Source organism: Varroa destructor, unplaced genomic scaffold (genome assembly GCF_002443255.2).
Source record: "Varroa destructor unplaced genomic scaffold, Vdes_3.0 BEIS01000007.1, whole genome shotgun sequence".
Taxonomy (NCBI): Eukaryota; Metazoa; Arthropoda; class Arachnida; order Mesostigmata; family Varroidae; genus Varroa; species Varroa destructor.
The window spans coordinates 38,738,660-38,766,496 of record NW_019211460.1 but is presented as its reverse complement, the minus strand read 5'-3'; the positions used below and the strand labels follow the sequence as shown (position 1 = coordinate 38,766,496).

At 39.7% G+C, this 27,837-nt stretch overlaps 1 protein-coding gene and 1 long non-coding RNA gene across 3 annotated transcripts; one reads left to right on the top strand and one right to left on the bottom strand.

The window, feature by feature from the left end:
• The first annotated feature begins 13,776 nt into the window (after positions 1 to 13,776).
• LOC111254385 (uncharacterized) lies at positions 13,777 to 22,789 on the top strand. 2 transcript variants are annotated; one of them, XM_086975091.1, is made up of 4 exons: positions 13,777 to 14,057; positions 16,991 to 17,203; positions 20,222 to 20,392; positions 21,577 to 22,789. In XM_086975091.1, exons 1-4 carry the CDS (start codon positions 13,901 to 13,903, stop codon positions 21,621 to 21,623), a joined length of 588 nt encoding a protein of 195 aa, XP_086831217.1. In that variant the 5' UTR covers positions 13,777 to 13,900; the 3' UTR covers positions 21,624 to 22,789. The 2 variants fall into 2 exon arrangements, with proteins under 2 accessions (XP_086831217.1, XP_022670884.1); XM_022815149.2 differs by having other exon boundaries at positions 13,789 to 14,057; positions 20,285 to 20,392.
• Positions 22,790 to 25,145: 2,356 nt separating this feature from the next.
• On the bottom strand, positions 25,146 to 26,535 carry LOC147754688 (uncharacterized). Its single transcript, XR_015317274.1, has 2 exons — positions 26,021 to 26,535; positions 25,146 to 25,608 (listed from the first exon to the last, which is right to left on the bottom strand). It is a non-coding gene; the product is annotated as an uncharacterized LOC147754688 (long non-coding RNA).
• Positions 26,536 to 27,837: the final 1,302 nt, after the last annotated feature.

Sequence of the window (27,837 nt, the reverse complement as noted above, 5' to 3'; positions counted from 1 at the left end):
GGACTTTCTCCCATCGTTTGTTCTAGCTTAGAACGGTTTTCTAATGATATGCTATGGCTTAATCAGGTGGCGTATAGCACGACCGTCTTCTCTGTGTCGCTGAAATTCGGTAGTAGAGTATTCTAAGCACTTTGTGCTACGTTTGAAGTGAGTGCCTGTCGGTGAGAGGCGAAGTGCTCCTTACTTTTAGACATTTCTATCATTAATAGGAGCATCTGGTCTGCTACATTGCCTAAGGACTATTCTTTTTTGTTTTGTATACAGAGGCTTCTGTAGATATGATTGTCGAGCTATGTTTATCATTGGAGTTTTCAGCTTCGGAATAAGATGTCACGGTACGTTTAAAGGTATTAGGTCTATGGCTGCTGGTTCGCATGTACGTCTTATCATTTTAGTAGACGGCTTCTTGAAGGTTTCGTATTTGGTTTTTGGGAAACAATATTTTTGTACGTGTCTGTACCTGACATCGTTGGCATTGGTGAATTCTGAATAAACTATCTAATATAAATCACTGCCTCCTTTTGAGGAAGTAAAGGATTTGCCGTACTATTAAGCTTTACACTTTAGTAGCACGGCCTATCTGTGAAGAAATGTGCTCCAATTGGATGGATTCACGTGCGCGTCTGCCGTCGCACGTGTGGAGTCTGAATGGATCTCATCTAGATATGTACTTTGAGGCAGCTTGCCTTATGGCCTTATTATACTAAATCACAAGTCCAAATATAATATTTTGCACGCCGTTTTTTCATCGTCGATTCTATTGGCTTCAACAGCCCGTGGAAAATTCATCTGCAATTACAAAATGTAAATTATTCCGATTCATATCGGTAATATAACAAAAACATGTAGGTAATTTGTGAGCGAGAATGTCGGCAGGATTTACTTCAGTCGCAAGTTTCAACAACGTGCGATAACTGTAGTTTTTAAACTGTAACTCGTGGAGCTTCTGTCAGAAAACGAAATCTTCACACCTAATACATCATAATATACGGTAGAGTAGTTTTCTCATCCGATTACGTGAAATGGTACCCTTTGTTGTCAATAGATCTCGTCGCGGTTGCATGTCGTATTTGTCTGGTTGAAACGAGAGAAACCTTTTGAGGTATCGCGTCGATCGATAGCAGTCAGTATTAGTATACTGTCACGTTAATCTTTCAAGTTACCTGGTCTCCAGACAATAGTTTAGGCTAAGAGGTTAGATAACGTTTCAGGCTTTGCTCAGTACAACTGCAGTATTACTAGTGAATTATTTGATATATTTATTTTTATATAATAAACATTATCGTTATCATTATTTTGTATAATAAACCTGTCGTGTAGAAGTGATAGCCTAAATCAATGAACTATTTTAGTTGATGGCGCGTTGCGACTGAAGTTTCTTGAAACGGAGAAGTTCCAGTAGTGACATCTATGGGTACATTCTGAATTACGTACATTCACTAATAAGAAATTTGTTACTAATAACGCTAAAATACGTTTATTCCGTTACTTTTTTTCATCCCGTTATCTACCTATGAGTCTATAAAGCTAGCATCGTTCAATTGAGTGCAGAAGGTCGCTGGAGACAAGATCGTAACGTAAACTGAAAGATGCAGTGGTAGGCTGGATTCGAATTTTAGATTAAACATACCTAAATCCCCCAATAAATATCCTGGCACGACGACAAATGTTGTCATCATCTTTATCTTTACTTGACCTTATTAAGGTGCTTGCATTGAGCCACCTATTCTGGCCTGTTCTTGAAGCAGCGCTAAATGGCTATACCAAAAATAACAGCAGGGAGCGTCAAATTGGCGATTGTACAAGATCCAGGCAGTCATCTCTGTTCATTAACTCATCCCCTGCGTAGCGGAAGCCAGCAGACGAACTTTTTTATAATATACATGTATGTTAAATTTGTTCACGTAATCTCCAGGGGCATGAAGCGTTACCGCGCGTCAAACTTGAAACATGTGTAGAATAATTATTGAAATCTTGAATCCGGTTCTATTATGAGCTGTGTTAGTAAAGTTTTCGGACCTATGCAAAACGTGGGTTTATCTGTGTTATGGGTATGATAACAATTATGCCAAATATTGAATCCATCTATCCGAGTTTGTTAAATATAGTTCGGAACAGGTTTTTTTTTAATATCTCATAGAGAGTAGTATATGGCAGTATTAATAAAATAGTGTAAGATATAGCTTTATCAAATATTTTCATTTACTCAGACGACGCCGTCTCAGCACAATCTGCCATTGTTAGTAGGAAGGTCGTTCTCACGTGATCGGTCCGCATCGCGGGCTGCCCGCGCCGTAACTTCAATGCTGTAAGCTACATTTAATGTGTAGCAAGGTAATATGTTGTTCTTTACAGTTTTAAATTGTCGAACTTGAAGTGTCGCTCGTTAAGTTGAACACCAGAGAATCTCTCTATTGTCATCGTATTGAATGTCTGTGAAGATTGCTTACGTGACGGTGATAGGCCACTAAAAATGTGCAGATTGGCAACAGCACAATCAACTGAGCGATGATAGACCTGGCTCGACTAGAGACGAATTGTATGAATCGAGAAGACGTTGAGCCTGAAGATCCTGAACTCAGGATGGCTCTCAGCCACCAAGTGGATTCCATCTATCCCGCATATGGCCTGAGCAGAAAGTTAGACAAGGCCAATGAAACGCTCCCACAGTTGTTGGTGTTACTATCGTATAAATAGTGTACGAAAGCTGGCCACGTCGCGACATACGTCGTCAACGCGATGAACTGTGTTGTACTGGCCAAACGTTTGATCTACTCAGCGGACGGCCACGATACTAAATATGTTATGAAGGTCCGCCATGGTGTCATATATAGTATTATGACGCAACTGAACACTTCGAGTGATGCCGGACGTTTGAACAATGCGTGAAGGATCATGATATCTTCGTGCAAATCTTTGTCCTCGTCGTCATCAGACTGCAATGAGCAACTTGAGACCGAACCAGCTCGGGTGCTCTCTTCGTCATCAGATGGCATAACAATAAGTAAACTGATTATTTAGAGCTGGTGTCGACTGAACTTGGATGAAACTCCAGGCAAAGAGTGCGCTAAAATAATCTATTGTGCGCATGTAAGCTCGGTTCTAACAAAAATCATATCCCGATTTATATGCACGGCGTAGATAGACTCTTGGGGGACGGGGATGGGGACGGGGGACGGGGGACGGGGGGGGGGGGGTAGGTAGGCAAATTCGAAGGTACACATTCTTTGAATTGTTAATTTATAGACAAGTTTCTTTTGTGAACTAACTTGCTTCCTGACGAAGTTCTTTTAAAAGAGTCATTATAGAATTTATATTGTTTGGGAGCATTCTGTTTCGTTCCATAAGTTTCCTATAAATTAGCTGAAATACTAACTTTTTTTTTACATAATTTCTAGAATGTGGTCGTTTACAATTCACTCGTCGACTATTCTAATAGCGCACGATCTTTTTCTATTTTTTAAAATCCAACCCAGTACAATTCGGAGCGAAATTATAGTAAAAAGATTTTGACTGCTGTAGTGGACGAAGACAGGCGAACCCAACAGAAATTCGGACTCAAAGGATGAAACATCGCCCCAAGAACCTTATCCTCAGATTCTACAAAACGTTTAGCTAGTTGAACGAGTATCATTTATCTAAAGAAATCGGTATTTGACCGTACTTATATACAGATAGGCGCGCTAATGGGCGACAACAAATCAAAATTTGTCAGTGCGACATATTAAGATATATATGAGTATATCGAAACTGGCCATCTTTCGCAGCGCATAGCCACCTGTCGCGAGGCGTTTCTTTGTGCGCCTCCTGCTCGACAGGCATTAGAGCCCCAAAAAAGTGCCCACCCTGATCACAGCAAGAGTTCATGAAACAGTTTAGTACAAATTGCTCGCTCGTGACCATTTTCCAATTTGGCGATACTTAAATCTCGTCTCTTCACAGCGGCACTGCTTTGCTCTCCGCCTCCCTTCCTGCCTACGTCCGTCTACTCAAAACTTCACACTTTCTCTCGGTCGCTGCGTAATGGGCATGTCGATCATAGTGCATATACAACACTTATACACCTTCCTGGAGTACTTACACATACAAAGGTAAGAGGCAATTCACGTGGAGTAAAGCTGGTTCAATAGTTAACCTACATAAAGCCCTTCGATATAGATCTCAAACAGTAAGTGAGGGAAGTTGCTGTTCAGTGGGCATAAAGTTCTCCCGCGCTTGCTCGCAGCGGGTAACAATCATCCCGTGTCGGCAAACGAACTCCCCTCGATAGTACTTCCCTCCGATGTCGCTATCTAATACGATGCGAGGTTTAGAGTGATCGACAGTTTAAGAATGGCGACCAGTCAGAAGAAGCCACAGCCGGAAAGGTGTTGGAGCTGCGTTGATCGCCTCTTCAGCTCTCGTTCGGAATTGAATCAAAGTACAACAGAAACCGAAATGACAACGGCAGAGATCAACAAAGTACCGTTTTTCCATCGCTTGAGACAAGAACAGACAGATAAAAAGAAGCGGGGAGAGTTCAGGGTGGTCAAATGTAAGCACGGATTCATCCACCTCATTCGCTTTATGAATCCTCTCGTCATAGTTAGTGTCAGCATTGTTCAAGTATGGCGTTGTCAGTCCCTCTGCCCGAAGTGAGGGTAAACTCATCAGAACCACTTGACGCTTGTTGAATTTTGAGTATGAACCGTTAATTTTTAGGTAGGAATAAACATACATGCACACCTTAGGCTTTCTGCCTGGCAGTGCCGAATGCGACAAAGATTGAACCCGTAGAAAGCGACAAGGGTTCCTCCAAAACAGCATATGACTCATTAAATTACATAAACATTCAACTAGTACCCGACTGTTCGTGCATCTCTTTAAGCGCATGGGGATAAGCACGTTGTGACTGGCTACTGAAATTTATTTGTTCACAGTGAACTTGACCCGGGTGTTTATTGGTCATAAAAGTTAGAGTTACCCAAAATTACTTCGTAACGATCAGTCCAATTAATCATGCTGCTAGTGGACCTATCTATTGCTGTGGGTCTCTCACAAGCTGTGATCGAGCTTCCTTGAAAAAAAATAGTTACCAATTCAAGGATTTTAATTGTTTAAGTGTTTTTAAAGGATGCACTACCTTACACCTGAATATTCTTTCCCGTATGCACTCATAAAGCCAAAGTCTAAAATACGTAATAATGCGGCATTAGTTCCTTCGCTGGATTATATCCATAACTTAAAACTTGTCTACTGTTGTTTATATACGTATACAAAAAAAGATTACCGTTTCTACGTTTATCTAATAAAAATAACACGGATGCACAAATGTTCCCTTTGATCGAACGATCCTAAGTTGATACTATTAATCATGCAAGCGATGAAAAATCGCCAAGCCCAACGCTTGCTGATTATGATTTTTACACGTTGCTCCGATCGTTACGGCGGTAATAAGACAAGCATCAAGTCAATGAACTTTCATTTAAGTTTCATTTAAATGTTCTACCTTGCTCCTTGTTGTACTATCGTCACCTACGAATTGTAGCATAGGTGTTGATGGCAACAGATAGTGTAGATGGATTTTTAAATTATATAATAATAATAATAATAAAATTAATTATATATAGATCTATGAAAAGATCAGACCTTCTAGTTTGATCGTGTTCATAACGCAATTCTTACTAAAAAAAAAAAAAGGTTATGATACTGTCGTCAAATTAAATAACGTTACATTAACATAGATGTCTAATGAATAGGAAGTGTTTTGAACTAACCTCAGGGGGTATTTTTCTAGGCCTCATTATTAGAAGGCTCATTATAGAACTTCCGGTGCATTGATTTAACCACAGTGAACCGCATGGCAGTTTCGTATAGGAGAAACAAAACATAAACGTCAAATGCATTAAGGCTGTTCAGTGAGAAAAAAATTGTTGAAAACTATATGGTAACCCATAGACGTACAAATCCACAGAACTATCAAAAAAATTATCGCGTTTACGATGCCAGTTATGGTGATGATGATGGCGGATATGATATCAGTGATATTTGGTCCAACGTACCCGTAGTCACTACCGTATCCCCCGTCCCCACGTCTCTAGCGACCATTGTAACCGCCATAACATATAGCCGACTCCATAGGTGCTGGCCAAAAAGGGCTGACACGTAGGCAAAAGCGACCATGAACAGAGTGGCGACAAAAATCAGGTTGTTTATGTTGGCAGGTGGACTGGAACAGGCAGAAGCAGAAACGACGAACGCAACAAATTATAGCTTGGCAACTTAGGACGCCCGTGTCCAAAAGCCAAAGACCTTGACCACCAACATCCACATCCGTACTTTAAGCCACTTCATCTAAATGTTACGAATAAAACAAGCACTGTAAACGAAAAATCCAGCGAACGAACCGAAAAAACCGAAGCGACAACGCGAACTGTGTTAGAAAAACAAAAACTCACTCGTTTAATAATAGTCTGTATTATTTTTTCGCTGTGTCGTCAAATTTTCTAGCATTTACGCAAGGACGCCTGTGAGGATGATCATTACTGTCGGCCACTTGGACACACAGCCTTACAATGAAAATAAGAAGCAGTATTTACGCCCGGATCGGGATACTTATAGTATCGTTCTATCAGAGCTCAAAAGTTTCTCTCGACCACGCACACAGCCATCTCGTAGATGAAATCAATGTTTGCCTTTCTTCAGACATCGCGTTTCAACGGAAATTCATCTTCATATCGTGTGCCTGTATGATGTGAACGAGCCTATGTGTATGTTTGTATAGCAGAAAAGAACCTCACCAGCGTAGACCAAGCATCCAGGTTTCATAAGCGTATTTTTTTTACTGCATATTGCCAATGGCCCATGAGTGCGATGTTTTTGTAGTCGTTGCGGTTGGAATTGCTGCTACGCTCCTGCTTGTTTCGGGCTTATCCTCCATCACCACCGTTGTCGCCATTGCGCCTTCTCGCTGCATGCGGATATTGAATGCGACCGGGCCTTCCAGAATTCAACCCAATCAACCGTTGTGTTTTGTCGGACGTCATTGATTTCTGATTTTGCATAGGATTACCTGGTTCGTAATGGTGTAGTTCTACGTTTAGATTATTACTTGTTAATATTTTTAGCACGCGTATTCAGCGCAAGACACGCTCTCATGTTTATCGTGAACCAGCATTGGCCACGTTACGTTCATCTGGAACTCAACTGCTCCAATCAAATGAAGATCCCCTACATACGTTTAGAACCTTTTAAAGTGACATCAGTAGCGATACTAGCGACAAAAGTTATACGGTATTCTTGGCCGATACAAACTTAGCAGATTAACGCTTGTCGCCGTGACGCGTAACGTATACATTATGAAGCTTTCTGTATACTTCGTAATTCGCTGCTACTGCTTCTTCCTTTGCAAGCAATCATGTCCCAATGGTAACATGACGCAGCATCGTAGAGATATCGATGCTGCTAAATAAATGCCCAGTCGAGTGAAAATGCCACACTTTTTCCCTCGAAATTTCGTAACGGAATAGTTGCGTTATTTTGGCATACTTATCACTTGATGTACAGAGGTTTTAACAATGCTAGGTAAAAAATAAGTTTTTCGTAGCGATTCGTTAAAACTTAAGATATAATAAATAACGAGCGGAAAATCTTACGACAACTTCAAGCATTCAATTTTAGATCATTAGTCCCGCCTGTGTTTTTTTTTTTTATATTTAAAGCTAAGAGAAACGTCTCCTTGTTATTTGACTTGAATTTTCCAAAGGTAAGAGATTTGAAACAACAATCGGCAGGAGGCTCATTTAAAAGTAGATCTATTGGTTGAGTGATAAAGAAAAAAGCGATCTGATTGATATACGTTAACGAAGTAAGTTACATCGGACTGAATGGGAACAACATCTTACGTTATTCTGTTCACTGCCAGTCTTTCGGAAACCTTTCAGTCGTGCGCAGAAGAGTTATCTGATGTCCGTGCTCTGTTCAAGGGTAAGATAATTAGTGTTTTGCTACATGCACAATGGAGAACAAAAAGCTCTGTGTTACGTGCCTTACATATTACATTAGGGATCTGAATACGGTTTAGTAACTTGTTCAAAAATAATCAAATTAATGTCGAAAATCAACAAATTGCCGCTTGTTTAACAGAACAGACAACGACGGCAATAGAATGGAAATGTATTGGTAAGCTGGTCGTTTGATGCAAAAGTAGAACACTAACAAATCATCATCATTCGTTGCGTCTGTCAACAATATAGCGGAATATCGTTTAAAAATAGTCAGAAATAACGTACAACTCTTAAGCCATATCAGGTAAAATAACTACTACTTCAATATGGTTAAGTGTATTGGTCTTTCTTTTTTATAGAGTGCTAGCGCCCTGGGACATGTTCCACAGTTATTTTCTGATTACTAAGGGATTGTTTCACACAATGGTATACGCGACGCCGTCTATCGCTTTCGTTAAGGCGGAAGTAGCTGAGATCACATGGATTTCAGATATCAAAATATACGGGAGAATGAGACCATCGTTGGATTCTCTAATTGAGCTTAAGTGTAACGCTGAGGTTGAGCGTCATCGTGGACTGCCTACGCCGCACGCTATCGGTTACGAGCTACACATACATTGAAGATATATGGCAGCACTGAGCGTTCTTTTTTCTGACGACACTTTCGTTTTGACACTGGGTCACGCGTCCTCCTATTTGTTCTAGGCTCAATTCCCGAAAAACTAATTTTTCGCCGGCATCGGTCTCGTTGTTGTCCATTTTATAGTATGTGCCTCGAGAAATGCTGCATTACGCCAACAGAGAACGAATTGTCCGTGTCCTGTTTTGGTTAAAAGCTTTTGTGATCACGGCAATTCGTCCTTCCGTTTGAGCTTCTAGGGGTGTAGCTTGTTTTTTGTGTGAATTTATTCTACCAGTGAGTTTTCAGTTTTAACTGAGTACATTAATAACAAAGTCTGATAACGATCAATTAGGTCCTAGCCGTAAATGACGAAGGACTTGATGCATAGATCTACTAAGTTTCCTTTACGCATAATCACCAGTTTGAGATTACTGAGAAGCAGCTCCGGATACGGTAACATTTTCCTAAAGCAGCGCATCTACGATATGGTTTGTCGATCTATATTTCCGTAATAGGGTTGCTGTCCAAAATATAATACGAGTCGTCCGTTTATAAAAAGAGATACGCATCTCTTGCTGTCCTCAAACATATAAAATCAGTACCGATTTTGTGTACATAGTATTGATGCTAATGGACGCAATATGAAAAATCTTCGAAAAAAAAAAAATGAAAACGGAAATGTCCAATATGAAACCGTACAGCATACACGCGCCGCGTTTAGATTTTTACGTCTAAATTTCGCATGCAAACCGTGCGAAGAGAATTAACTAAGCTGTAAAATAGCGTTTGAGAAATATTAAACCAACCTTATAAGATAGAAGAGGCATTTGCAACTCTATGTTTGATGCGCTTGCTTGACGTGGGGTAGCTTATGAACCCCACAGAAATATTGCATTGTAAAAAATTCGTTATTACGTCGGCTTTGCACAGTGCTTCTTCAACATTTGCGCGTCAGGATTTTTTAGCTTCCTGAAAATTGTCACACATGTTGAAAATGCAACGGCCCAATCGGTAAATCCTGACCATTGGTTCAAGTTTGCCAATACGGCTCGTACGAGTAAGCTTTGGCGCACATTGGTTGCAATCTCAAAGAATAAGTAAAAATAAAATAACGTAACGTTAAAGCAAATTTACACAAAACTGAGAAGCGGTGGAAATCTGTAATGTTCAAAGAAAAGACAGAAAGGATACAAGTGAATGGGTATAGCCACTTTTTTAAACTTAATTGTATGTTTTTTTCCAATTATAGTACGAGCGGAATGCTTTTATGGGCAGGCATAGAGCTAGATACGCGTAGAGGGTATGCAACTCGCAACGAATAACTTCTAAAAAAAGCTTTAAAAGCATACAGATGCTATTTGGTTGTATGTATCTGTCTGCACGTGAAGCATTTTCAATAACTTACATCTCTAAGTTATACAGAAAATACGTCTATAATGTCGATGCTATCTTTCCGTTTGTTACGATTTGAATCTACTATTCGGTCCGTTGTGTTTCAACATTGAAAGCGAAGAAATTACACAATTGTCTATTGAACTATATTTATATACAGTGTCCTTAATACCTCTGTGAGGGGTCTCATCGATTTAGGCGTCAGTCAGGTTTATACTATTTGCAGGTGTTGTCTGAAGATCTGTGGGCCTAAGCGATCAGCTGGAGATCGTCATCACCATTAGGGAACGGTATCGTATTATAGTCGACAACTGTGCAAATAGCTCTTCTGAAGTAAGCTGATGTAAGAGCCTCTGAGGACTGCCTGAAGGCGGCGCCACTCCATTAGAACGTTCGCTCCGCATCAATTAATCTCGCGCAACAAATAACAGCATTTTGGCCGCGACGTTCTCCATTGAAAAGCAAAAAGGAAAGGACATCTAAAACAGTAACGTGAGAGTTGCAATAATTTTATTACATTGTAAAGCATAGTCACTTCTTGGTTGACTCCGATAGCGGGTATATGAGTTAATCTTATTACCGTCTGTAGTATTCTCGGTTGTTCCGCCGTTTCCAGGACGGATTTCAAATGTATCGGATTGGAGTTGCTGAAAAACAAAAGCAGCGGCAAATGCAGTAGATAAAAAAAATATCAAGATAAGGCACTGTGAAGTTTCACTAAACGTTACACATTAGGCATAGTTAAATTGCAATTATATTTTCTTGAAACACTGAGTTGTTTGACAAACAGTGTTTATCAACGCTGAACTTTGCAAAGTTGTTATTTGACAACAGTCAAAGTTATCCTAAGTAACAACAGTAGTCAAGTGGATAGAGAAAAGTTATGCCAATTTATTTTTTAAGCTGTACTGCAATTTCAGGCTCCCTATATGCATAGCTTTGATTCTTTATAGCATATATATTTTGTGCACTTTTTTCATCGAGCTGGAACATCCCAGCACCAAAAAAAGTTAAAAGTCCTGTGAGCAAAAGCGGGGACCGTTTCGAAAAACAGCATCGATAGCTAAATGTATATATACATATATATATATATATATATGACGATATATAGGTGTTGCGTAGAAGAACATAGTTGTAAGTTTTCAAGTGAGAATCAAGGTCGCTCTACGACCGAGTACATAGACAAAAGTTAAAGCAAACAAGGCAAAACCTGTTAATATTATTCTTTCGACATGATCTATTGCACGCAGGGACAAGCATGGCGGGCCCTAAGAGAAATTTGTTTCATTCAAATTGAATCATTTTTGTGACGAAATCATCGTGATGAGATAACGGCGATTTCGTAACGACGATGTGTAGCGTACGTTGTTGACGAGAATTGAAGCTACGACTTCCGGTTCCTTTTATCCGCGTCCTGCGCATTAGGGGACCGCCACACGCTAACGTAAACATGATCGTTATTATGATTATTATTATTAAGTCCTGGTTGTACCTTTTTTTTGCTGCTATTCACGTATCTTTTCTTGCTCAACTTTTCTAACACTACCTTTGATCGTAATTTCATTTGTTCTGAAGGCTTACGTGTAGCGTCCATTGAATTTTTTCTAGTGACGTTTAATCGTTGTGAGGTCATTGTTTAACGAAATAGTTTCCTAATTCGTGGAAACACCTCAACTTTCGTTTGGTCGTTTTAATATATTATCTTCGGCCCCATTATCATTGGTCGTATTACCAACGAATTTTCACGATCCGCCCGAGTGGTAAATTCTGGTTTTTGCTTGCAGATAAATTTCCAACAAGTGCCGACAGTCGGGTAATTCCAAGTATATAAGCATGAACTATCATCTGAACGATATATATAAGTGGTTTAAGTAGCTACATAATATCAGGACTGATACTCATATATGGACTATAACCAAATACAAAGTAGTTATACTTGACTATCGTATAGTATAAAAATTGAATTGTAGGTAATAATAGCAAAAGTAATAATAACAAATATAAATCTAACTGGTCGGACAATCCTTTAATTCGTTTGTTATCATTTATTATATTTATTTTATAATTATTTGTTTAGTGATGTAGCGTTTGCGTAAAGGTCGTATATCGACGACTCGGTCATATTAGCTTCATCATTGGTCGCGCCCCTCTGCCACGCACAACCGACGGATGCTTTAATGGTCTTAAGTCAATCAAGCCTATAATATTAATTGGACGCTAGCCCCAGTCGACCCCAGCTTTATTGCGATTAACTTAGCTCAAGTATAGACTGCCAAGAACTTCAAGGCACAACTTTCCAGGGATTTCTATGCGATACTCATGTTCAGGCAAAATGTCAATAGTAATCTTACATCTGAACGAACTTCAGTTTTACATAACTAGTCTTGTTTATAGAAGAGAAGCGCCAGTGGCTGCAATAGAGCTTCCTGTCTTCGACTAAATAAGTGTCTGAATATACCGTGTATCTGTTTGGTTCCTGGGGAATTCACTCGACAAAACCCTATACAAACTTGAAAAATAGCAGCAAAAAATACATTTAGAATACATTATTGGTAAAAGTTGTTACAACACAAAAGTCTAAATGTACCATTTCAAAGCGCATTGCTCGACCGAAAAGAAGTTGAAACTCGTCAGAGAACATCAGCTATATACACAAATCCACACGAGCTCGTAACGGATAGATTCGTATACAGTGCTTTATACGTATATTCAAACACCTGTTTTCACGCTTTACCTAATATAAAGGATTGGTTTAAAGTTTTTTTTTTTTTATGTTTGAACCACTTAGATATTATTATATATTGGTTATGCTTACTAAAACTATTGCTTATAGAAAATAGTGAGATGAATTCTGACACAAAGTGTTTTAAAGCTTCGATGGAAGGACGATCACATAAGTTTAATATATATTTAATTTTCACTAGATAGAAGGGTAAATAAATGCAGCTTCTGTAAGTATCTGTTTATCGTCTCATTATTTGTTATTTAGTTAAGAATATCAGTTTTCGATATAATTTTACATTGTGTTAACGTAAGCACACCGCATGCGCAACATGCAAAACGCGTCAAAAACCATATAAGCCTATGACGTCTACAAATACTAGGAAATCCTCTATAAAAACGCCAATACAAGATTTTAAAAATTTATGTAGAAATATAGAAAATTGTATTTCTTGCCGTAAATTTTCTGTTATATTTTCATTGTGGTATGAGTCATTTTTTGGAAGGTGACGGGCTTAGGTGGTTTTGCAAACGACCAACAAATAGAAGCATGACTTCTTTATTGTTGTTAGAGGGCTATCCAGGTGCAATATGTGCTCATTATAATACCCTTTACTTTCTCCACCTTCCTGTTCATACCTGACGATACTATATCATGACTTCATACCTTGAAGTCCGATTCTCCTCCTTTGTTTGAAACGTATCACTGGATTGACGGAACAGCCATTTTGGCTGTGGTCGACGAATGGCGTATTACAAAAGCCTTGTATCTTGGCTCTTTCTAGACTGACACCAGTGACCTTAGCGAAGAAAATAATAACAATAATAGGAATAATGAGACGATTGCCCGTCATGCAGGCGATTGTAATTATACACATCCTGCCAGCTCACGAACGAACATCATTCTATAGACGTTCATGCTGATGTGATATTTATTTTCTGTTTATTGATTACCTGCACGATAGACGAAGCTGCACGAGCTGCTAGCGGACATTCTCTCGCAACTTCCTTAAATGCGTCAGAGATAGCGGCACGGTAGCTGTTAGACGCGTTTTAGCCGAAGTAGTTGGAGAAAACACGGAAATTTAGGCAGCTCACCGAAGCACGATGGCATCATTTTATTCAAGGAAACGCTGTGGCGCACTCCACGAGCTCCTTTCGAAAGTTGAGTCTTAAACGTATGTTGTTGAATTATCGCCGCTCGTCCAAAATGTCCAAGTTCGGAGTAATTATTGTAATATGCTGCTGTACCGTCCTTGCGCAAGAGAAGAAGTCTGAGGGATTAACTTCAGATTTTTTGAATTCGGCCAAAGTTCCAAAAATCGGATACGCTCCAGGTTAGTGTAAAGTGCATTTTAAAACGACTGATATTGCGTTAGGCTTAACGAGGAAAATACAAAATGAATCTTAACCAGAACGAATACAAACGTCGTTTTGATAAGTTAATTTTAATTCTGGGTTTAACATTTCACTCACTGTTACTATTACCTCGATGAGAGTTAATATTTTTCGCCCAATTCGACGTAAGTTACAAAGATGGCTTTTTGATATTGATTAGACTTTTATTAACGGCATCTATTGCCTAATAGAAATTCTCGATCCAAGACATTATATTATACACATTAGAATCATTTTGTCAAAAACTTCTCCATAACGGCTGAAACAATACTTTTGTCTTGCCAAATAGCATTGCTGTTTTGTCCTAAATCCAGGACTGACTTCAAAGAAACAATTGAAAGCGTAGAATATCCAGGGTACAGTTTGGGATATCCACTTTTTGAGTAAGTACGACGTGCATATATTGCTCTCCAGTGTCGCCAACCGTGTATACAAACCCAGTTACCTACATTGCTACGACTATTCCGTAGTGCTAAGTTTACGATATAGTGGCCCCGCTGTACGGCCACCAGCGGTCGCTAGGTAAAATAGGTAGGAGCCAAGAGCTGATAGGATACAAGCAACGAAAGGTCGCCCGCTGGCCGATTAAATGCAACGACCATCGTTAAATATTAGGTTTAATAGAGTTTCCCTAATTTGCTTTGGTGTCAGACATTCATTGGCTTGCTAAATAAATTCGTATCGACTCTTATATGCAAACTTCAATACCTGGAATACGTTATTGAATGAGTAATTATGGTTCTGGAAGTCTTTTCAGAGACTGCTATTTTTACATTATGGAAATAAAAATTAGAAAAATCTTGTAACGCAATAATTCTACGGTAAAACACATTTAGTCCTAGAATTTACGTGGATCCAAGTGAAACATTAATCTTCTGCCAATTACCAATACCCTTTGAAAATTAGATTTTCCCCTAAAATTTATTTAATAGCGATACCGTATATGTTCGCTCAAAAATTCTGTCTAAAAATAGATGTTACTTTTTTAGATTCATTCTACAATTATTACTGTATAGCAGGATGATTTACTTCTTAAGAGCTATGGTAATCACCGGACGATTTTGTCCATCTACAACGAAAATGAGTGTGGCTTATTACGATGAGGATCTAAAAAATGGCACTTGTCTCCGTGCTCTGAAAGTGCTCACTCCATCGATATCTGCTGTTAGTTTCAAGCAACAATAACATGGTATATTCCACAGAGCGATCAATTGGATGGATGCCGAAAGCTGGACGAAAGTTCAGTCATTTTTTGGCAAAGAAGCTGCCGCAGAATGGCCTTATCCCTTTGTTGCTAGTACTATCGCTGTTACTAGCGTTCTCGTGACCAACTTGCGTCCTATCTCTGCAGAATCGCATCTGATGGTTATTACGATTACATGAAGATAAGGCCCACTAGCACAAGCGCGCGTGGCGATAAGAGCTCAAAGATTGATATACCATTTCAAACACGTATTACTGCAACTGACGAAAGGCAAATAGATAGACGCATATATGATAGTGGCGATAACGTATATATGAGAGTAGGAAGGGGGTCAGTGGAGCTACCAACATTAGCGTTGGCAGTGTGAAAGACCGATGATCGGATAAAACCTTCTCTCACAGCTGGCAAGTCTTATTCAAGGCTATGACATCATGGAGGACTGGCAATCGAGTTGCATTGTGGCGGTAGCCAAACAACGTAAGCCCCATCACCATCATTATAATCCTTACCGCGGCCATCAGTGTCGCTGTGATCTCATAAAGAGCCAGCAATAACAATAACGACTACTTCTATTAGAAGCGTAAAAGTAAGCGAGCGGGTGGGTAAGGCGGCCCAATCGCAAAAACCGTGAACTTTCCGAGTCGCTCTTGACGTTTATCGGTTATTTGCTTGCACGGACGAAGCGCACTGTGAAGCGCTGAAGTCACATAAAGTACGTGAGGTTGTCTATTAAAGGGACAGACACGATCAGCTGAAATATTTAGTAACTCGCTGAAACTGATTAGGGAATTATATTATCACTATTATATATGTATGACTAGGTTCATGTTTTGAGTATTACGTCCTGTACTGCCGTTCCTCGAAGCATATAAAAATCGAAGCAATATATAATTGGTGTGAATGGCACACGGAAACCAACGAGTCCTTTCTTTGACAAGCCAACCTTGTATAATTTGAATCAATAGGTTAGAGGGGGTGTGATTGCTAATACGTTAATAGTCCTCGAAGGCATAAAACGATTCAAGCACTCGAAGAGACACGTTGGCCTATCGTATATTTGTCAATGTGATGCTCAACGAAATGGAAAGAGGAATGAGCGACTGGGACACTAGATAACTTACAAACGTTGATATTCTGTTGACTTTGAAAATATATAGTGGTTAAATTGATATCCGTGGTATAAAAGTTGAAGCCTTGCTTAATCATGCTGGACTCAACGTATGTCGCCATTGAAGGGAAGAAACAGATAGTCAGTTACGGCATACCTCCGAAACACTGCCATTGCTGTGATCTGACTTGTGGAAATATACCCGACATGCAGGAAAAAAGCAATAGGGATTATTTTTTCACAAATTTCAATACAGCATCAGTCTCTAATATTACGAAGCTCATGGGACTAGGAAATCACTTATTATAAATTCGCCTAAGAACAGTTCATTGATGGATCAAATTCAGGTTCTATATTTCAATTTAGCAAAGACCTTCTAGGCTGGCCCACGACATCAATAGTTCTGTTCCTCATTCGTTAGTTTGTGCTTCGACATTGAGTCACCTTTTGATTACATCAAATACGTAAACCTTGACCACAGGAAAATGACGGGTTCATCATCCCTATCTGCAAATATATCCATTTGCTCCTCTCTTTCTCTACAACGATTCGATATGTAGGTATACATCAAGCCGTCGCTAACACAGGAGCTCAACCGAATCCGGCCAATATATTTCCTGCTTTAAACGGCCTTGTTGGGAACGGTCAAAGTGAACCTCTAGGGACGTTCAGTGGACTGGCACAGGCAGGACAGAAAGCTCTCATTGGCCTCGCTGAAGTTGGCGGACGGCTCTTCAGCGCCGCACTTCAACCGTTCCAGCAACTGGCACAAGGTAAGCCTCAATGCCACAATTAAGGATCCAGCTAGACAGACTCACATGCGCCAACATGCACCTATCTTGTGACAGCTTCATCCTGTTTTAAGGAAATAAACAACATTTCAATTGAACAGCAGAGCATTCATTATACTGTTTGTTACGAATCCTCACTTGCAAATGTTCATCATTCACATAGAGATTGAGATCGAAGCATTGAGGACCATTCACACATTTAGAGCATTCTTGTTTGTTAACAACTCAGCGTTGAACTGAACAGCACTTACGATCCGGCAAATCTAGGGTTGTACATAGGGTTATCTGGTTAGGGCCTGTGTTAAATACCAATAAGGTTAAGTCAAATCAAGCCTCTCTTCTTCTTTCCATAAGAGAACAAGCTGCAAATTTTATTTGGAATAGTTTACGATTTATCGTTCAGTTCACCTCATAGGCACGTGTTACACGTTCTTTAACGCTCTGAAAGCTGAATAACGGTTCGTATCGAAGAATGACGTTCGAGAGGATTGTTTCTCCCAATATGTGACATTTTCCTTATGACGAGCTGGCCGGGTAGTCAAACACTTCTTATAGGAAACAAATACGAATGTAAGTAGAGGGTGGCGGACGTAGAATCATTGTCATCCTCGTAACAAAATATGGAACGCTATAGCTGGTTGCAATACTCTATCTGTACTCGTTTGGGATCATTAGACGCGAAAGAGCGTGAGAGCAGGTGGATGCTACCACAAAAAAATAGAAAACACTGGCTTAAGCTAAAATCTACCGTAGTAAATACAGCAAGTAAAGATAAGGCTTAGTGTTGATAAGCAAGATTTAAACATCAACCTTTTATAAAAACTAGAAAATCTACAGGATTATTTACAATTGTCTTATAGTAAAGCGAGAGGGACCGTCAAAGTTAGTGTCTGATGAAGAATCGAGCATTTTTCCGTATTTTCTAAAAAGCGTAATATGGTAGTTGTCTGTATTCATCTGTAACTGTTTAGTTGTTACTCCCTGCGGTCGAAACAGATGACAGACCGCGTAATTATTCCGTAAACCAGTTGTTATTTACATTAAGAGACATACATATATTGTTGATATTGGTATTTTGATAGCAAATAATAGTGATGTAGATCTATTTTTACTGTGCAGCACATTGCCTCAATCTGTAAGGTAATTATCTACCATGTTTCTAGCACTAATACCGCTTTTAAAAGTTAACTAAATCAAATTAAGGTAACTTACTGTTTTTTTGCCTGGACGAGCTCTGCAGGTTATTCGGAATGACAACAAGAGGACTTCGAAATCAAAGCAACATTTCAGTATTCTTTCATTGTGGTCTTAGCTTATTTTAACATCTGTCAAGCAAGCTTCCCTCAGCTAAATCCCAGATCAACTAGACCCACGATTTCCGTGTTACCTCGCATATGTTGCTATCATTTAAATGTAATATCCAGTGTAATAATTAAATAACAATTAGGCGTATTCTATTTCTGGTTAATTTAGAGCCATATATATGTACTTTTACTTGTTTCATACATACGTTTTGCTTGCTAATCCGCTTGGCTCTTAAAGATCGACTGACAATCTATCATAAAACGGATAGTTTTTTTTTAGGAAAATCTCAAGCGATAAAGGCGTTTGCTTGTTCTTTTTTTCTTTCCACTATTTATTTACTTATGTAAGCTATCCGCTAGTGCTCTCCTCTTTAAACTTGTCGTATTTTCATTGTGTAATGAACGGAATTTTACGTTGAGTTTAAGACCCCTAGATAGTTCCCGTGATAGCGTAGTGGGTGAAGTATTTGCCTGCTAATCTTAGGGACACACTGACGTCTAGGTTTGAAGCTAGGCACGGACACACTTCCGTTTCGTGCTGGGAGCCAGCCGTTTGATGTAATGTCTAACGGCGACGTATACCGGACGTAATATTTGAAACATAGAGGCTCCAAAGATGACTGTTCCTTATGAAAAAAGTGCCTTGTTTTTGACACCTTTTCTAGTTTGCTCTTTGTCAAAATCAGAGAGCTGTCTAAGTTGCCCGGGATATTTGCGCCGCGTACAGCAAGAACTCTTCAACGGAGAGGACTGCGCTGGCTTAGGCATCTTGGATTTGGAAGATGTACTTTGTTCCAATCTGCGACCCGATGCCCCAAATGGCAAATGAGTCGTTAATTGGCCGACAGGATCGACCACGATTTGATCGTTGCCAGGCGACTTAAATGTACGAAATTTTATCAGAAATGAGGAGCGTACTAGAGTACTTCATGAGCTGCGTGTAACTTCCTTTCAGAGGCTAGTTTCCCTCAACCCTCAACACCTCGCCTAGCATCAGGCAATACGCTGCCACCATAATGGGTTTCTACACAGAAGTGTTACGGATGACGGGGAACGTTGTCCCCACGTTGTTATAAAGCAAAGAAGGGAGTGAATAGCTTCGAGAAGTACACTTAAGTCCAGAGTTAAGCAAATCTCTATCCCAAAGGGACCATGATTTCCCTTTGGTGAGACTTTACGTATTGGAAAATGTTCGAAAAACATAAGACGGCCAACAAGAAACCCTATATGACTATAGATTGACCGAGCCTCGACGAAAAAAAAAGCCGTTTATCCATTTAAAGTCACTTCTCTCCACGATAAAGCTAGATTATGCATTATAAAATGTCGTTAAAATCTACCTACAAGAGCTTGAGTAACAGGATTGTTTGCAACTACCATATTTCTCAGAAGCCATGCCAACGAATAATTATCTTTGCCAGCTACTAGTAATTAAAACTTATAATAGTGCGTTTGATAGTAAAGACAATTTCAAAAACCATTTGTATACGTTCCTTAATGGCGAAACTTCTATCGAAAAAGGGTAGACGGATTGGCTGAAAGATGGAGGGAAACCATGATGAGTGGCGGCGAATATGTACGTAATTAATTCATTTGTTGCTAGAATCCAAGTGAGACATTGCGTCTATTTCTATCAGTTGAAAAAATATCCCTACTTATCTTAATATAAGCCTCGTTATCTACCCCTTTCCCCTAGCTAGTAGATCCCTCGCCTATTTCTCGGTAACATATTCTGCGGACGTTGTTCTTGAAAATTTAGACTTCTTTGAGCCAAGATCAGCAACAGGTCCCGTGCAAGGACCTGGCGATCAGGGATTATTCGGTGATGTTATTGGCCGTAGCGGAAACCTTACAGGATTGCACACAGGTACAGTTTCTACTTCAATATCATAATTTTCAAATCTGCGGTCATCGCGAGAAAACGAACTTGCAGTTACGTATTTACAGGGTATAATCATGAATTTTGGCAAATAATCCCACATTAATGGCAGCCGACGATCATTTGATGCCGAAGATAAGTTACTAAGCGGCTACATAAACCATCTAAGCAATCCAAACATTCAAAGCTAAATCGTTTCCTTCAAAAGGGAAGTCGGGAGAACATTTATTCTCATAATTGTATGCATATATATATATATATATATATATATATATAGAAGGCCCTATTTTTAAAGTAGATAAAGTCAATGTAAGGAGTGAATATTATGATGTGCTGACTGAAGAGTTCGGCATATAATCAACTGAATTTCTTTGAAATATAAAGCATGTTTTATTTGACTAGCTTCAAATGTGCTAAAACAGGACAATGCTCAATTATTTAAAAGCTATAACACGAGATTCTACCAGCTTTTAGGAACCCTAACGGCGATCGATTGAAAATGTTTTCCTTTTCAAAGGGGTCGTGTGATTGATTGGAAGAAAGATCGCATAGAGCTATAAGCAATGAAGAGTTTCTAACACGTAACGGGACATTTGTCCCACGTTTCAGTACAATGATTTAGATGCTTTTCTGGCTCGCACGAGCGATGCTTGAGACTAAGCTCATCCTGCACTAAACGTTCTTCTCATTCTGAAGCGATACTGAAAGCGAGCGCTTATAATAGACTATAACATAAAGTAATACAATTTAGTAAAGTAATTATCTTGATAAAGGAAAAAAGTAGACGTCTCTAAATAAATTCAACCGCTTAAATGTTTACATTTTTGGCTAGATTTTATTTAGAAGAGACATTGTTCTCATCGGCTAGTTGCCTTTGTAAAAAAAAAAAAGCAATAAAGATCAAGCTACCAGTATTTCTGTAGGAGAGGACTTTGAATTTGTTTAACATGGATAACCTCTGATCGTTCTAGTAAACACGTAGTTATTGAAGTAATTATAACTTACTGAATTGTATAACGGCTAGAGTATTTACTTTTTCGTGAGCAGCAAGGGGTTGGCTTTAGTCACTTACTGATTGTGTATGGTGATCTGCGGTTCGTGGATTTGTTTCAACGTCGGCCGTGTGAAAAGCTGACCGATCTTGATATTTGTTTGTCTCTGTTCTGTTTCAGCCGGTCAACAGGTAGAGGCGAATGTCATTTCCAAGTCTAAGGCTTAGGGAATGTCTACGAGTCACGGCTGCTCTGAACAAACGACGACATTTCAATTGAACACAACTTCGTTGAGTTTAGATGCAGGTGATACCAGGTCGCCGATAACGAACGTACGATCCTCCTGCCGATCCATATAATTTTCTAACTGTAACAGATTAGAATTTTCATATGATTAAATGTAATACTATGATTAGTCTGGTAGTGAGGCTTCGAATCTTTGCATTGGTTCTATCCTTTTAGCTAGGCCTTTCGATCAGGAAAAGCCGGCTAAACGCTGCTAGGCCCATTGTACCTTGTGTCGCAGACAAGTTTATTCAACTGATAATAGATAGTGGGCCGTACAGGCAGCGAGTGCAACATATTGCCATGCAGTGGAAAAAATTTTAGCCTAAATGTTTTCCATTCACTTCTAAATGCAGACGCGCGTACTTAAAGCTGGATTTGGCCTTCAACACGCATAAGGGCTCTCATTCGTCTAATATATTCAGGAGAATACTGTTAACCTCGCTGACTTCTATCAGGGATGCTCTATGCAATTAGTGCAAACGATGATAGCCCTTATTTGGCCAAGCACCTAACTGGGTCATAAAACACACCTCGTATGCATACACATATATATTGTATTTAATCCAACCTATTATTGATATGCTTCCCTTTCTCTATTCGTTTATCTAAATCGAGCGTCAATCTCCCAACCGCATGGTCGTTTTGCGTTCCCTATTCGACTAATAAAGCACATATTATAGAGATGACAGAGCAATTGCTTGCTACCGTTTAAAGTCGCAAACGCAAACATTAAGAACACTCAAATCATCCTCTAATTGTAGGGGAAGCCCTAATTGCAGACGAAGCATGTTCGTTCAACTGTATTCGGTTGGCTAGGACAATGACGTTCAGCTATAGGCCGCTATAGGCAAATCAGAGGCATAAACATTTAACAAAAACAAATAGGTAAACTCCGCTATTCGAAGTCCATCCAATACGGGTATTTTGCCCATGCGTATAGCTTTCACTCTATCAGTCCTATCTAACGACAGACGAAAAGCATCCATCCACAATATGCTGACTGGGGTGACTAAGCCACCGATTTAACAAAGGGATCTTTCAAAGACTTTAAGTAATCTATATTGTACGATTTTCGCGAACAATAAAAAAGGGCACTGTTTATTTATATGCTAGATATCCTTTCACTTAGCGTTTAAATGAATTTTACTAAGAACACCATTAAAACGTGGTCCGGTAGATCGTCTTACTCGATCGAGTCGTTCGACCGTAGATGTTCGTACGATAGGATAGGGATAAAATGCCGTATAATTAGACTGGGTAATTAATAGTGGATTGTAGAAACTAGTGGATTTCTGTGGGTGGATCTAGCCAGCGGCTAGGAGTAATTGTCCAACAACTAGGAACTACAATTGCACGGGCTTCCTGTTGCTAAAGGAGGCGTGGCCATTACTACAGTGGCATTCAACATCTTGCCAAGCCGCTCCTTCAATGGCTGATGTCTCCCTTTCGCATTATACTACACGAACATGCATGTACATATGTGTATGGCAAAAAAAGGTAGCGGTAGTAATAATGCTATACGTAGGTATGCGCATCATGATGGGAGTTTGGAGGGTTTTCGACAATCCCGCCCTCAACATGAAGGAAAGTGGGTCGGTTGCTGCTGGCAGGGAAAACTGCTGTCCGCTTAACAGGGGTGCGGGGGGTTCTAAGCGGCGGGCAGGAGCTGGCTGGCTGGCTGGCTGGCAGGCATCAGAGACAGAAGCAGCTAGAGGGCGAGCGAGAAGCAACGCAGGCCAGCAGCGAAGCAGGCGGCCCGGCATCAGCCTTGGCACGTCCGCCAAATAAGTAAAGGGTTGCTACTAATCTCCACTAATTGACTTAATCCGCTCGTCGCTGCTTCATCATTGCAGCAGCGTTCGTTTTCTCCGCCTTCCCGAACAGCTTGGAACTCATTCCTTCTTGGGAACCTCTAGCCCCAAACTCTTCCTTTCCCACACCATACGAATGGTATAGCCCATAGATTCACTTGTGTGCACACCGTTTAAGGTGCTACTGAACTGATCAGGATAGATCATCGATTCCCGCATGTCCACGTACCAGGAACCAGATTGAGTTCGGCTTTCTATTCAATTTGAGTCGATTGACAGGCTTGTACCTAGGCCAGGTAGCGTGGTTGCTGTCACAACTACATTAATGACCTATTTGGGAGCATACAGATTAGAAAATTGAGTCAATTGCATATTGGTACAGTACACATGTGCCTATTAAGCGTACGTGACGAAGTCACAAAGGTTACTACGTGAAAAAAGCCGACCTATTTTTATTATGGGTCTGACCAAAAATACATTTTGTCATAACAAATTTTCTCTTAACCTTAAGACTGAAACATCTTACGTTGGCAGTAAAATTTAGGACGCAATCAGGGCCAAACGAAATAACCACTTTATGAACTATACATTTGTCGTTATGCCAGCTTTTTCTATTCAACATGTCAACTTACCTCTTTATTACCAAACCAAAATATTGTTTTAGTAGCATAATAAATGCTGAAATGCGTAAGTAAAACTTTAGCCCATCAATAACACAGTCAGATGGGATGGGATCAAGCGCCGTGTAGCCACCTTCTATGGATTTACTCATCCACAAGCAAAGATTGGCTGCATTTTAGTCGATTTGTTCGAACAAGACGTTATCCATATTCGATGCTCGATATGGTCAAAGATCGGCCTATCGAAAATAAGTACCGTAAAGATCAAGTTGTTAGCATAGAGATAGAGTCTCTTCTTGCTATTGTCACTACGAATACGACGATTGTACTACACCTCTGTCATATACTGAAATCAGTTTTCTGAGTGCGTTCACTGAGTGCGATACGCAACGGCAAAGGAGGGGTATCAAAACGGTATCAACTGTCACATTTTACCGTGAATAAACAAGCATATAGTAAATTATTCGGCTCATTTTCTTCAAAAACGTGCCTCTTCTATTTCGAAAGCAAGTATCAACCATTACTACCTCTAACCTGCTGTCTGAATTATAACTTATATATTTTGTAAAGTTCGGGTTACGTGTGTTTATGAAGCCTCCAACTACAACGTTTGCTGATTTTCCTACTGAAAAATTGTAGCAATTTTTTCGAAGAAAAAATAGGCACTATACTGGACCAATGTCTAGCTAGTACGGTCGGTAATAAAGAAGCTTTAACTGCAAGTGTTGCATTTTTATCACCGTAACGCTTACGGTGTGAGGGTCGAGATCATCAAACAGCTCGCTTGTGTAGGCGTCTCTGCTTATCGATGAATGAATCAGACCGATTCTCGATTATCGCTTAGATCATGCAATAGCTACCTATCCATTTTATTAACGTAAATAACTACTTTCTTACACTAAATCTGAGTGTAAACATCCGTACTTTTCTGATTTGCCCACTAAAACCTCGGATGATGCTGTCTGAGTAAGCGCCTTTAGATTTTAAGAAGTATAAGTGCATTCCGAGTGGAAAAAAAAACGTCGCACCATTATGAAGCAGAGTAATCTTGAAAAAGAGAGTAATCTTTATTACGTTCCATTCTGAGCGATTAAGATGTGTAAGTACTATTCGATACATACATATATATATATATATATACATATGGAACTTTTCCTCTTTATCGTTCTCAGCATGAGACCGCCTGGAGCAGGAAAGGCGAGATCTGAAGATGACAGGAACATGAAGGAGTTGAGTATTTTCTCAACAGCACTTCCAACAGTAGGCTCCTATATACGAATAACCACATATACAGTCTCAATATAGCTTCCGATCGTGTTGGACAAGACTACAAGACCGACTCGCTTTTGTACTTTCGGAAGACCTACGATGAACATCGGTCAAAGCATAGTCAGACTACGGATCTGTTTCTGAGATGCCCATTGACTCGGGTCGTCACGCTGACATCTGATCCATCTTGCTGCTTGGGTAGGTGGGTGGTTATGTAAACCTATCTGGAAAGAAAGAAAGCGGACGCACGGGGAGCTGCATTTTCAAAGCATCGTCAGCGAATTTACTGAGATAGAGAGCGATCGGCTGCATACACATACATCTTCTAATTGGTTTTACGTACCTTGGTACTGCGGCATTTAAGGCGTGCATTTGAATTATTATCAAAGGATATTTTTAATTAATTTTTTTAACTCGGTTTAATAAAGCATGGAACTACTACAGAATAGAAGACAACGCTGGCATAGTGATTTTTTTTCAAACGTATTATATAAGTCTATTTCGTCCCTTTTTTTGCTGTGTTTGTAAACAAGTAGACGCTAGCAGACTGTATGACAAAAATAAAGGTGATCATCGAACGCAACAATCTAAGATAGCGTTTGCCTTTTGTAAAAACTTACTATATGACTAACTCACTAATTATCTCACAGAATAGGGACGACACGACGCAGGAAACGCTGCGACAATTTAAAGAGGTGAGCTCATCCGCATGTAGTTCGAAGCCAGAGTGACAACCGAGTTAACGAAACACAACATCGCCGCTGTAAAAAGCATTATGTACACCAATCCAGCGATCTCAACGCGACGCCTATCGATGAGCATGTTCATATTTACAAAATAGAGTAGACTTAATTATAGGATCCGAAGCTGTCATATGCATGTTGATCAGATGCTGAAGCGCATTGCACGAACCAGTCACATCGTCTTATCTAGCGAAGTTCATTTGTAGCTGGATGGAGGTACGAATAAACAAATTTGTCGCACTTGAAACATCGAGAGCCCAAGGATAAGTGCTGTGAAACTTCTTCATCGTCAAAAATCACCGTGTGATGCGCATTTTGGAGCGAACGTCTCACCGGCCCTATGACTGTGGAGCGGAGCGAGGGTATTGAATGGAAACAATAACCTCTGGTTAAAAGACATAGCGGGGGAGAATCGATCGGCTTAAAACTATTTTCCTGGGCTGGCCGTACACGACGCACCTGATGACACTGGGTGAGCGTCAAGGTGACGCAATTCGATCTCTCTCGGTTTTCTTCCTTGCAGGACGCTGTTTATAGAACAAACGCTAAAAAACAATCTGCAAGTTGAACTAGTGTATTGGTAAAGTGATTAGAGAAATTGACGCTGAAGGATTCGAGGCTGTAATTCAAAAATACGTGAGACCCATCAAATTACGTGGGCGGTCCGAGAAACAACACTTGATTAACACTGTTATTCATGTAAATTAAACCGTCTGGGCTAACAAGCATAAAAATTACTTTTTATTTTTTCACCCTGGGACCACTTAGAACGCCCATCAGCGCTTTGCGCGCTCTATACAAGCGCAAATACTGCTTCTGTGCCTATACCGCTTGTTGTATCCGAATCGAACTAGAGATCTGTACGGCAGTATGTTGCCCTTCGAGATGAGACCCATTCGGCTGCCTAAAAGACTGTCGCTTTTTAGAATATCTAAGGTCAGTTTCTCTCAGACACTTAGCTCAATAATTAGGGACGGGATAATCAGGAATTTTCAAAAATAGATATCGCTCCTAGGGCCATATATTTTTGGTGAGGTCACATATTCCTCCTATATTTAGACGAATGTGGTATGCATCAGTCAGTTCCATATATTCCAGTTACGAGTGAAAATACGCATTTCAACAAAATGGCATGGAGTAAACGCTTTTACCCATCTAAGTAAAAGACGCCAATTAGGATTTATACATGCTACAGATAAGAGTCCTCCTATTTTTCCTGAGATGCCCAATATACTAAGTACAATGCCTTTACATCTCGACTGGGCTTGTAATGACAATTGATGAATGTCAGATTCCATTTCTAGTAAAGAAAATGTCTGAAACTAACTCTAGATCTGTAAGTACCATTTCAAAAATATACCATTTATTGCGATCCTAGTATATCAGTTTGAGCTACAGATACTCGCCAGCCAGCAAAGTCCTAAAAATATTTAATTATCACTTAAATTTATCATTATTAAATAAATGTCTCGATATTTACTGGTATTTCGTCAACATAGAGGCCCAACGTGGTGACACTTAACTTCCAACATTTACCGTGAAACTGTAGGTACCCGTATTCAAAATGTCAAAAGTGTCTACAAACAAATTCAGTCTAAACATTTAATGACTTACCTAGAAATTTTGCATAACTGTTTATGAGACTATTTTATTTGCGAAAGACCTAAAATCAGTAACCGTATACACTTACAATCGAAATCAATCGATTAG